Here is a 13,112-nt window from a genome sequence, read left to right as displayed (position 1 = left end):
GGGAGGGCTGTAAAGTTTTAAACAGACACAAGTGTTGAAATGTTATAGCCTTTTGAACACCACTGCAAATATGTATCACCTTAGCATAAACATGACTATCTGTGGTAAAGATGTACATAATATTTATTGTATCCTGCACTGTTGACCTGTTCCATGGTTCATAGTGTTATGCTGCCATCTACTGGTTCATTTCAAGGAGCGCCTTGATTATGATTATCAATAGAATCTGGAGTTCATATCCTCTATTGGACCAAACAAATACTCTCTGGCTCAATTATTGGACATTATTGTCCAATCATGCACATACCTGCTGCTATCATGTGTTACCACTTTTGCACCTTATACTTAACCTTATGTAGGCTACCATACTGTATCTGCTGGTCTTATGCTATGTGTATATGTAGATATCTTGATTTGTTTTATGTTCTCTTTGACATGCTAATTTACTGTTTGATTCTTTCTCCCTACTCTCCTCCCACTGACCCCACAGTTGACTGTTACGGGTTCATTGTTTTGGTGTGTGTTCGTGCTCCATAGCCCTAACCTGCTCCCTCTCACCCTCATTACAGCAGTCACCAGTGGCGTGCAGGTGCAGTGAGTTACTGATTGAGCACAGGAGCATCAGTCAGCCACTCACTGCATGTCATATGAAAAAGCTTAAAGGGCAAGACCACTTTGGTAGAGGTTTGGGTAGTTACCTTGCCATGTGTAACTCCACAGGTGGACAAGAAATAAAAAATAATTGCGCCATTGATTAAAAAAATCCTCATTGACTTACATTGTACGGTAAAACAGCTCTCAAAGTCACTCTTTTGGCACATAAACGAACGAAAACAAAGTTGATTCACACAATATAGGACGTCATCACATATCCTACAGTTGCTCCAATCAGGGCTGCCAACATTGGACTGTCAGTCAGAATCCAGGAGATTGGTTGGGGGCGTGGCTAGCCGGGGGTCTGGGGTCCTCCCCCCGATATTTTTTTAACAGAGTAGATGTGTTTTGGTGAATTTTCTGAGTTTGATACTTTTATCAGACTTGCGTTACTAGCATTGGAAAATAATGGGTACAATCATCCAATAAAAAAGTTGTCAGGAGACGTGGTCAAAAACCAGGAGACTCATGCGGGATCCAGGAGTGTTGGCAGCCCTGGCTCCAATCGGGGGTTGACCGGCCACAGGCTGACTAAATAAGCGATTTAAACGCTTGTCCAACAGGCACCAAGCTGTGTGGGACCTCATCTCGGAGCGGTAGCGGAGGGAGAGGCTCCAAAAGGGGCTACACAAAAGTTAAAACCCAGTAGGCCTACTGTTTGTTTTTTTAATAAAAATGTTAAAGGTAGGGTAAGTGATTTTCTTTGGTTAAAATAAGTGTTAAATAGCTCTATTTTCTAGTACTAGTACTATTTTCTAGTAATAGCTCTATTTTCTATAGCAATGAGTACTAGTACTCATTGCTATAGAGAAAGTGTTTGTTCAGTAAAAGGAGTCTCCTTGTCTCTCCAGCTCTTTATAAAACAGAAAATGCATTTTCGTTTCAGTTTCAGTTTCATTTCCAATTTTATCCAATCAGGATAGAGAACTCAATCAGGATATAGATTAAACAAGTGAAATTGGAAGTGATGACACTAAGAAATGAGCAGGCAAAATTAGAACTGGAACACTATAAAAATGCTTAAAAATTGGTACTTTCTCCTGATTGGCTGAGATTTTGACACCTACCGGAAAATGTATATTCTGTTTATTAAAGAGCTGGAGAGTCATGGAGACTCCTGTTACTGAACAAACACTTTATAGCAATGATTACTATCAGAATATAGTGCTTTAACCTTTTAACTAAATACTTTTTGTTTTAACCCAAAAATATCACTTACCCTACCTTTAACTTGATTTTGCGATTTTTATTAAGAAGAAAACCCGGACTGGATCTGCGGATCCGGATCTTCAAATAGTAATATCAGCAGGAAGTTGACATTTTTATAAATAAAAAAAAACAGTATTGGGTTTGGTGATGTTCTATATTGTCTGAATCAGCTTTGTTTGTGTTCGTTAACGTGCTAAAAGAGTGACTTTGAGAGCTGTTTTACCGTACAATGTAAGTCAACGAGGAGCATATTTTGACTTAGCAATTTCTAATCAATGGAGCAATTATTTTTGATTTCTTGTCCACCTTTGGAGTTACATCATGGCAAGGTAACTACACAACCCACACCTCTACCAAAGTGGTCTTGCCCTTTAAGAAACAGCTTCACACACTCACTCATTCATTCACCAAGAACAATGGTTCCCACACTGGGGGTCCCCAAATTATTTTGGGGGGTCCCCAGATGATTAGCTTAATGTGCAACATTGTTTTCTCACTCAACAGTAAACAAACCAACATACAGTATAAGTGTATACAGGGTATCTGCACAATTCTAAAGTTGTGATTTAATTACCTTTAAGACCTTTTTAATACCAAATTGGCCAAATACTACGTAAGAAAGAGGCAAACACTGTGAAAATAGCCGATCTATAAGCTCACAACACCTCGCAGTGCGAGGTGTTGTGAGCTTGTAATTCGGCTATTTTAATTTTAATTTTCTGTGGAACCGAGTCAAACTAAATGTAACGCCTACAATTCCAAGTGCTTGTCAGGGTGGTGGGTCCCCAGTTCAAATATGATTATTTTGGGGTCGCGGGATGAAAAGTTTGGGAACCCTTGACCTAGAACATCCTAGGATCATAACAGTGACAATGAAGTTGACGTTTGATTATTATTACCTTCCCGCCAGTAGCTCAAAGACTAGTACACCAAGGGACCAGAAGTCAACTGCAAAGTCATGTCCGTGGTTCTGAATAATCTCTGGGGCGATGTACTCGGGAGTTCCCACAAACGAGTAGGTTTTCTCACCACGCACCAGCTCCTTGGCAAAACCAAAGTCCACCTGCATCAGGACACACATAACACACACACACACACACACACACACACACACACACACACACACACACACACACACACACACACACACACACACACACACACACACACACACACACAGCACACACACAGCGCACACACCGCACACACACACACACACACACACACACACACACACACACACACACACACACACACACACACACACACACACACACACACACACACACACACAGATGTGTTTATTGTGTCACCTTAACCAGAACCAATTCCTGTATGCACCACATATGCACTAAAGTGATTGAGTTCTGAGAAAAGGAGGTAATGTATCATGTGATGTTGACACTGTACACACATTCACTCATGTTTAGGCCTACTGACTCAAGCTCAGCAAAACCAATTTTGTACTTGGAAACAAGATGCATTATGTCATTTTCGGTAGAAAATGTGTTACATTTGTCAAGCAACAAAGGTTTATAGCGGCAATGGTGAGGAGTGCATTCTAAAAAGATTATTTTGGGTTTGGTGGACTTCAGTTGCTTATTTGAAAAAAATGAATAAAACAAATACATTATCTCTCCAGTTGTCTGTGAACTGAACGGTTAACATTGCCCTCAGCAGGTCATGAACAAAATAGCTCACTGGTATTCAGTGAGCACATTTCACAATGTGCTACTGGTTTACAATCTCAGGCAGCTTTGAAAATGAACTACCTTTAATGTCATTAGGGTTATGAAACAAACAAAAAAGACTCCTAGCCATCACTTTTGAACAACCAATAGTACCTGCAAATCTGTGAGATTTGAACATAAAATGAATTTGACAGTACAGTATGCTTTCAAAGTAGCCTACCAGTTTACAGATGCTTCACTGTCATAATAGTCAATATGATTTATGACTATGTGTATATGCTCTGTCCAATGAAAAGCCAAGGGAGTGGTTAAATTATTAAACATATAATACAATATGTATTATATAATACAAATATTTTGTGTTCAAATGTATGAAAACATACATGAGCACAATTTTATAATTATGTATTGAGGTGTGGTCCCCCACTTCCACAAATAGCACCATACAACACTGCATGGTTGTATGATGAAGCATAAATTAGCCTTTAGACTCACCAACGCGCACATGCACGCACGCACACACATACACGCACGCACGCACGCACGCGCGCGCACACACACACACACACACACACACACACACACACACACACACACACACACACACACACACACACACACACACACACACACACACACACACAGTTGGACTCACCAGTTTGACATAGCCCCTTGCATCCATCATCAGGTTCTCAGGTTTCAGGTCTCTGTACATGATGCGCTTCTTATGGAGGTAAGCGTAGGCCTCCACCACGCAGGCAGTGCAAAACACAGCAACGGGTTCATCAAAACGCCCTCTGGCAAGTAGAGAGATCAGGTTAGAAAACGGTTAAAAGATTGTCAGCCAGAAGAGACGCAATTCAAGGCACACTTTGACGAGTAATGTTTGCCCCTCGGCGGGCCTGTGACTTCTCACACTTCTTTGAGTTTGGTCCAGATCTCCCCTCCGCCACAGAACTCCATGATCATGTAGATGTAACGTGTGTCTTTGAAGGCAGCATGAAGCCTAGGCAGAGATAAGCAAGATATCAGAGAAAGACGTATTTTGGATAATGCCACATTTCTGTGTTTTTCTTTGATCCAGCATGACATAATAATGGATTTATGAATTTTTTTTTATTTTCTATTTTTTTCAAGAATATTGTCACACACCTACCCCCTCATGCACACACTTAAACTCACTCACATAGCCTTCTGTCTTTTGCTCTTGTTTCCCTTTTTCTTTAATTGCTATGACTGGCCCGTTCCCACCTGAAAGCCCCCCCGTAACTCCAAACGGCCCCCATTCTCCCCATCTTCCAAGCAGTTCCTACGTGAACCCCCTCCCCCCCGCCGCAATGGCAGAGTGTCTTGTGAGTTTCAAATGCATAGTCACCTGACAATGAAGTCACACTGAATGGCTTTGAGTATCATCTTCTCAAACAGCACATGCTCCTCTTGTCTCTTGGCAACAATGTGTTTCTTACTGACCCGTTTCATGGCATAGTATTTACCATGCTGCGCCGAGGTCACCTTGGTAAAAATCAATGACATGAGATGATCATAATTACATAATAGCTAAACATTGTTAGTCACAAACTATCTGAGCTGAAGCCAATCGTCTGTCAAACTGCCAAAAAGGGTTAAAAACTCTTGTATTAGCACTTTGATGACCTCTTCTGTGATTGTCATGTCTGGCCACTTTGGACAATTTATTTAACCGTTGTGTCACACTGCAAAAATAAATGAGTGATACCCACGCAAACAAACACATCCTCACCAGCTCAACACGGCCAAAACCGCCCACACCAAGGGTGACAGGTTCTCCTTGATAGCGTCCCTCTTGGTATAAAACTGGAAGAAGTTCCTTAAGCGTCATAGTGGAGCCGGGACTGGGAGGTCGAGAGAGAAAAAGTTTTATACTGCTATTTTCGCTATTAAAAACTAATCCCCACAAAATTGTGTATTTTTCATCATTCAACCTCACCTTGGCTTTTCTGGAGCGACCACCTCCTGTAGCACTTTGGAGCTGGTAATGAAAGACAGATGACAGTCAGATGACTCACATAAAGAGAGAATAATGTAATGGAGTGTGTAATAGATAGGAAGTGAGACAGTGGCTTGCATTACTTACTCATCAAACAGCTCCAGGTGTTCAACAGGAATGGTCTCTTCAAATACCCTGAAAGGTAGAACAGAGAAGGCATGATCAGCTAAAGCCAATACAATTATCTCTACACAGTAAGATCCGAGTGTTACGTAATTTAACTCAATTATATTATTTGTTGTGAAGAGCAAGGCTACATGAAAGCAGAGACTCATGGCAAGGATTTTTTGTTGAAGGTTATTTGTTACAGGGTCACAGAATGTCAACAGCACAGAATTGTGACATTCAAACTTGGGTTTTTAATGGGGGACCAGAACTCACTCCTTGTCAATGGAGAAGCAGGTAACAGGGCCATCAGCAGTGCAGGTGGCAGTTCTCAGGACCTCCCTGCAAATGGCAAACAGGCATGTCATAGCAGCTGGGAAACGGTAGTAGGCCATAGTATTCATTATACAGTAGATGACCTGGTGTCAGTATGGAAACTCAAGCCTTATAATTGGCAGTTGTTTCCATGATGTGCACCGAGTGAAATATCACCAACCAAAAGTCGTTTTCAGTGTCAGAAATGACAAAAGAATGTTGTAGTGCTAGGATGTGACATGTGTGAATCATTTGAAATAACATTTATTTAACACATTTTAACACAAATTTTGTATGGGGGTCCCTGGTACATAATACTTTCAGATGGGGATCTGCATATTCATTTGGGGGTCCTTGACATGGAAAAGTTTGAAAACCACTGTGCTACAGTACACTGCTAAATTCACTGCTCTTTGAAACCTTTACGCAATAATTACTCAATAATACATTTTCTCTGGCCATTTAGGTGTACTGTAAAGATGCCATTATATAAGAGCTGAGTGGGTAGAGAGGTCGCCTAGGAAACAGAAGGTTCCCGGTTCGTATCCCAGCCCCAGTCTATGTGTCGAAGTGTCCCAGAGCAAGACACTGAGCGATGTACTAATAGCGCTCCCTGCTCCTAATATATAGTTATAGGCTGGCTAAATGCGAAGGACAAATTTCACGTATGTGCAAATATACTGTGACAAGAAAAAAAAGAAGTGGGGACCGAATTCTTGGAATTCATATTATATTATTAAGATGGCAGCAGCCAAAGAAGATACAGTAAAAACAAACACTGTGTTGCACCATGACGCCACCGATTGCATCAGGCAACAAGCGTTGCCAGGGTTACCGTATGAGGGCTTGTTCCCCGAAATGCTCCCCTTTTCCCATCCGCCGAATCTGTTTCTGGTGGCCGTTGACATTCTTAGTCACCAGTACCTGAGGGCACACACATGAACGCACGCACGCACGCACGCACGCAGGCACGCAGGTAGATTGAGAGACAGAAACAAAGAAAGACACAAAGAAAGTATATGAGATAGAGAGCACATTGTGCGTCCTACATGTAGGTATTACAAATAGACTACTTGATCTTGTGTAAACTAAACTAGGGCTGCCACTACCAATTATTTTCTTTCTAGTGAAAATCTGAGATCTGCAAGCTCACAATGCATCACGGTGGATGTGAGTGTATATATCAGTGGTTCTCAAACATGTTTGGCTCAGGTCACCCCTGGCCTGTACACAACTTTTTCATCCACGGCACCCCTGAATTAAATTGTTACTTTATAACACCTTACATTTATGTAATATTATGGTATGTAAATATTATCAAAGTATTCTGTGGGACCCCTGGACTTGCGTCGCGGCACCCTGGGGTGCCACGGCACACACTTTGAGAAACCCTGGTATAGCCTATTTTCACTATTTTTGACGTGGCAATTACAGAGATTGATCATTAATCAATTAATTTGTTTCGTAAATCGTTTATTGATAATTTTTCTATAATCGATTGCATTGTTTAGTTTGATTAACTTAACCATATACAAAATAACTTATTATTGGGGGAGTTTAGAAGCATATCATCTGCTTTACTGTACCTCTCCTTTCAGGATGATGTAGAATGTGCTCCCTTCATCTCCCTCTCGAACTATCACATCCTTATTCTGGAACTTCACCTAGGAAAGAACAGACTCAATTGATCAGCACCTTGACAGAAAATAACACATGACACAAAGTTATCTATTTAGTCTTTAAAAAACAAATCTTACTTTTGGAGTTAACAGAGAAAGAGAGTAAAAACTTTACACATCATATCATATTTTTAAAGTGCACTGTTTCCTGGTCCCTGAACAAAGCCAAACAACAGTTTTGTACAAGACAGCATGTATCACCTCTTCCATGGAGTCAATGATCTTAGACAACTGGACATCATTAAGGTCTTTCAGGGTGCGAGAGCTGAAACGACACTTGGTGGTTACTTTATGTGGTTTGTCACTATAGAATATGTCCTCTACCGCTACAAAAGAACAACATAAATACTTGACACATCTCTAAAAGATGCTGCCTCAGAGCAGCCAGCATAGAGATGCTGTTGCTTTCAATCCTTGCACGGTTGATGGTGTTCTTTTGCCGGTTTAACCACTTGAACCCCAACATCCACATTCTAGGGAGAACATTAGCTATAAATAGCCCATCTACAAGCTCACCACGCAGTGCTTTGCAACACAGCGCGTTGTGAGTTTGTAGATCGTATATTTTTATGGCTACGAGATTTGGTGTAGACAAAAAAAAAGTGACCCAAGTGCAGTTGCCGAGTCCATTCTACTAAGTAGAGGGTTTAAGTGGTTATATGAATATACTGTATGTACATATTCAAGTCCACAACCTATATACAGTACTCACGTCTTCAAAAAGCCCATGAGCTGCTCGCGTTTTTTCTTGGACTTGTTGGTCATGATGGTCCTGTAGGTCTGTCTCTCCATGCACCACAGACGCACCAGTGTCTTTGCTGTAACATTAGAGACAGAGACAGAGAGAGGGAGAAAGGGAGAGACAGACAGACAGACAGACAGACAGACAGACAGACAGACAGACAGACAGACAGACAGACAGACAGACAGACAGACAGACAGACAGACAGACAGACAGACAGACAGACAGACAGACAGACAGACAGACAGACAGACAGACAGACAGACAGACAGACAGACAGACAGACAGACAGACAGAGAGTCACCTGACAATGAAGTCACACTGAATGGCTTTGACGCAGAGAGTTATAAAAGATGACATCAAGGTGGTGTATCTTGATTTAACCACTTACGCCCTGGTTTCACAATGCTATTTTATCAAAATAGCATTGTGACACAACGTGTGATGCAGAATGTGCAAGCCTATAATGACACACCCAAAATAAGGATGCTATAGGCTGAAAGTGGTCAAGTGAATTATTTACAAAGAATATTGCACATGGATTGTTCCTGTGGAGCAATAAATGCTGTCTGCTGAGTGCAGCTTGCAATTACTGCCTGCTTTATAGAGATAACGTGTGTCATTATGACTTCCATACATATCTAGAATATCATAACAGAGCTTTACCTTTAACTGTGGCTGTGCGTTTGCAATTGTACAAGATGGCCAGCTCCCCGAATACATCACCCCCATTGAGGGCTCTGAGTTCACGCCCTGCCTGGGTCACAACGAGTTCACCAGCTAGGAGAGAGACATGTTGCACAGGAATGTACACATGGCACATACATTATACATATATCGACTGTACATATATAACTACTACTGTACTGTATACGTCCTTTTACAGTGACAGATTGCACATTATTTATTTGTGTCCGGCTAGACCGAGTGTGGGCAGCTAGGTCAGTCCCTAGCTGCGCCCCCCCCCCCCCCACACACACACACACACACACACACACACACACACAGGTTTATCCTTACCTGCTACTATGTACATACTGTCCCCTTCGGAGCCCTCTTTAATGACCTCGTTCCCAGGTCTGAAGTCACTGGCCACCAAAAGATCCACCATCATGGCCGTCTGTTCCTCATCAAGGCGACTAAGGAAGTCATTCTTCTGGATAGCCTTGACGATCAGACTTGTCTCACTGGCGATTGAAGGAAACGGAAGTTCAAATGTGTAGATGTCATATCTTTGGAAAATCTCAGGTGGCTTCGGGATTCCTCAGGAGTCTATACTTGGCCCCCTACTTTTTCCTTCTGCACCAGATCTCTTTGCCAAAAATATAGATCTACAGATCTACAAGCTCACAATATGGTGCTTTGAGAGCTTGTAAATCTGCTATTTTTGCAAAAAAAATTACCACAGAATAGGTGCGCTAGGGTTCATGTGCTTACATTAACACTGAGGATTTGACGCCGTAGTCAGCTGGTGGAAAAAGTTGTCTGTCACTCGACAGTGTTAGTCATGAGAAGCGCTGCATAATCAAACGTGAGAACATCTGTGTACTGTCAGTCTGGTGTACTATATTTAAGTGGTTTGTTCTGTATAATTCTGTATTATAGGCTGATTCGTGTTGACTGATCATCTGTGTAAAACAATACTGTATGATTTCAAAACATGACATCACACTGCACTGCAGTGGATATTAGATCCGGTGCGCTGACCACTAACCTGGCAGATTTCTTGACTTTGTTTCTTATGATTTCCAGGTTTTCAGGGATTGGTTCTGAAGCCATGACAGCTGCACGACTCTTCCTGACCACTGGCTCAATTTCATTACCACTCTGGGAAGGGAACTCTGAAGTGAACAAAACCAGGGAGACAGAATGGATGCTTAACAAGTTTCTGATGTGTCAGATACAATATGTCTGAAGCACTGTGTGTGTGTGTGTGTGTGTGTGTGTGTGTGTGTGTGTGTGTGTGTGTGTGTGTGTGTGCGTGTGCGTGTGCGTGTGTGTGTGTGTGTGTGTGTGTGTTTGCGCGTGCGTGCGTGCGTGCGTGCGTGCGTGCGTGCGTGCGTGCGTGCGTGCGTGCGTGCGTGCGTGCGTGCGTGCGTGCGTGCGTGCGTGCGTGCGTGCGTGCGTGCGTGTGGGTGCCCTTACCTAGGTCATGATAATGACTATGTAGCTCCTGCAAGAGCTTTTCTTTTTCCTGGAGTCTTTTCTCTGCAAGGAAAAAACATAACACTTTACATTATTAGTGCTGAGATGCACTGCCTTTGCATGATTGACGCCTCATTGTCTCTGACACATCTGAATTGTTAAGGAATTAATAGATTTGAATCAATTATGGTTCACTTGGATCCACCTGATCAGTCAACATTATGGAAAAGTTAAATAAGTATGCCCAATGTTTTATTACATAGAAATACATATACACAGTTGTCGTATACATGTAGCCTAATATGTGTTAGTGGTGTAAAAAAGAAAAGAAAAGATGTATAGCCTACAGTAGGCTATATGATGAGACTAGTGTAGTGGATTACAGTAATGAGACTTAATCCACAACATGAAAGAATAAGAAAGGTTCTTGAGTGTCAACAACCTCTGATTACACTTTAATGAGCTGATAATAATTAAATAAATCGCTCCTATGGTATCAGAGTATATGCCGTTTATGATCAACATTATGCTTCCATTGTCACTGACATGGAGTAAAACGTTGAGAATAACAAAGGACACATATGTCCGTAGTTAAGTTTGTACTCACCCAGGTCTGTGTTGTGAGTCTGCAGCTCCTGGTTGATCTGTAATTGTTTGTCCAGCTGCTGCCTCAGCTCCTCCAGTTGTTTCTCCATGACTGCTGGGTACAATTTTCATTAAAACACAAGGGTTTAATTAGGAGGTGTTGTTGTAGGTGTCCAACATACAGGAGGGGGACACCCATGATGAAGTGGATAGAGAGTAGAGACAGGCAATCCAATCCAGGACGGGCAGGTAAAAGAATGAGCTAAGATTCAGCAAAATGTGCACTTGGATGCTCACACAAAGAGAACACGTCAACATACAGGTCTGCACACAGCAGACAGAAAGAAACACAGAGACAACACCATAGTCACAAATAGACGCAAAGTGTAAAATTATGAAATACAAATAACTACCCTGACTGTTTCTCCCAGGTGTCATCAGCATCTCACCTTCTTTCGGCAGACTGTGAACTCTATTCTCACTGCACCCAGCAGGAGCTCTGCTGAATAATGCACACTAATGATGAACTGTCAACAGGGGGCACTCTGACTGCTGGTAGTTTTTACCGGATATAGAACAGACATTGGCATCAGACACCTGTCAGGCTCTCAAAATAATACAAAACCAGCATTAAGACCAACAGTAATGTGTGTGGTTTTAGTCTGCTCTCTCTCTCTCTCTCTCTCTCTCTCTCTCTCTCTCTCTCTCTCTCTCTCTCTCTCTCTCTCTCTCTCTCTCTCTCTCTCTCTCTCTCACGCACACACACACTCTCTCTCTTGTGTGAGAGAGGCAGAGAGAGAGACACACACACACACACACACACACACACACACACACACACACACACACACACACACACACACACACACACACACACACACACACACACACACACACACACACACACACACACACACACACACACACACACACACACACACACACACAGAGAGAGACAGACAGACAGACAGACAGACAGACAGACAGAGAGAGGTAGTGATAGAGAGAGATAGTGATAGAGAGAGATAGTGATAGAGAGACAGACAGAGAGAGAGAGTGTCTGTGTATGCATTTTTAGTTATGCATGAAATCTTGGTCATATAAGTGTTTCCACTTTTGGCAGTTTTTGATGCAATTGATGCATCACAAACAATGCACACCATGTGGAACTCCATTGTTTTTGCATTGAAAAGGCTGGGAAACAAATTCAAAGTACAACACAAACTCCTAAACTTGTGTGTAAGGTGAAATGCACCTACGAGTGCACAGCTTTGATAAGCCAAACTCACACATAGCCTAATAAGCATGCATGTGCTCGCGCACAGCGAAAACACCCGTCCAAATGATGTTTCCATTGATCTGTTTGCAGTAGCCGGGATTGCGGGGAAACTTCGCCATTCTCATTTTGTAGTCAATGGAAAGAGGTTTATGCCTCTGTTGACACACCACACGTCAGTGCAAACACAGGTCAGACCACCAATTAACAGAGCACACATTCCGCTTTAACCACTTTAAACTCCAGCATCCGTATTCTATGGAAAACTTCGGCAGAGATTAGCAGATCTACGTGTTGTGAGCTTGCAGATCGGGTATTTTCAGCGAGGATGTTTAGTGTAGGGCGAAAACAGAAAAGGTACTAGTGTAGAGCCCTGGGGTAGGCCCGTTAACCAAGTATAGGGTTTAAGTGGTTGAGCAAACCCAGGCCAGGGTTTAGCCTTGATCACGTGACCACAATTACCATCGTCTCACCCTGAACATTGGACATGTGAGAGATTAGACTTGGTGTTAAAGCTGACCATAAAGCCACTGGAGCAAAAGGAACATCAAACTGAGAGAGGCTATCATGGAAGATTGGCGTATGTTCCATTGTTAACCTCTTTTAACCCGGCGTCCCTATTTTGGTGAAAATAGGGACCCCCAAGTGTCAAAAACTACCAAAAATAGCAAATCTACAACTCCGG

General features: G+C 42.2%; 1 protein-coding gene across 1 annotated transcript in view; it reads right to left on the bottom strand.

The window, feature by feature from the left end:
• prkg3 (protein kinase cGMP-dependent 3) overlaps positions 1-11,264 on the bottom strand; it is a 16,529-nt gene extending 5,265 nt beyond the window's left edge. Inside the window, exons 1-18 of the mRNA XM_080453345.1 lie at positions 11,174-11,264; positions 10,567-10,629; positions 10,136-10,262; positions 9,442-9,608; positions 9,088-9,201; positions 8,392-8,497; positions 7,881-7,944; positions 7,587-7,664; positions 6,836-6,924; positions 5,962-6,027; positions 5,668-5,715; positions 5,521-5,562; positions 5,314-5,425; positions 4,930-5,066; positions 4,471-4,560; positions 4,210-4,351; positions 2,763-2,926; positions 1-7 (exon numbers count right to left, since the gene is read on the bottom strand). The exon at positions 1-7 is cut by the window's left edge and continues 110 nt beyond it. Of these exons, the coding sequence (XP_080309471.1) occupies positions 1-7; positions 2,763-2,926; positions 4,210-4,351; positions 4,471-4,560; positions 4,930-5,066; positions 5,314-5,425; positions 5,521-5,562; positions 5,668-5,715; positions 5,962-6,027; positions 6,836-6,924; positions 7,587-7,664; positions 7,881-7,944; positions 8,392-8,497; positions 9,088-9,201; positions 9,442-9,608; positions 10,136-10,262; positions 10,567-10,629; positions 11,174-11,261 (1,704 nt within the window). The 5' untranslated portion in view covers positions 11,262-11,264. The remainder of the gene's footprint in view (positions 8-2,762; positions 2,927-4,209; positions 4,352-4,470; positions 4,561-4,929; positions 5,067-5,313; positions 5,426-5,520; positions 5,563-5,667; positions 5,716-5,961; positions 6,028-6,835; positions 6,925-7,586; positions 7,665-7,880; positions 7,945-8,391; positions 8,498-9,087; positions 9,202-9,441; positions 9,609-10,135; positions 10,263-10,566; positions 10,630-11,173) is intronic.
• Positions 11,265-13,112: the final 1,848 nt, after the last annotated feature.

The sequence above is a fragment of the Gymnoscopelus braueri genome (genome assembly GCF_963280865.1).
Source record: "Gymnoscopelus braueri genome assembly, chromosome: 16".
In the NCBI taxonomy this organism is placed as follows: Eukaryota; Metazoa; Chordata; class Actinopteri; order Myctophiformes; family Myctophidae; genus Gymnoscopelus; species Gymnoscopelus braueri.
This window is presented reverse-complemented; position numbering and strand designations above follow the sequence as displayed.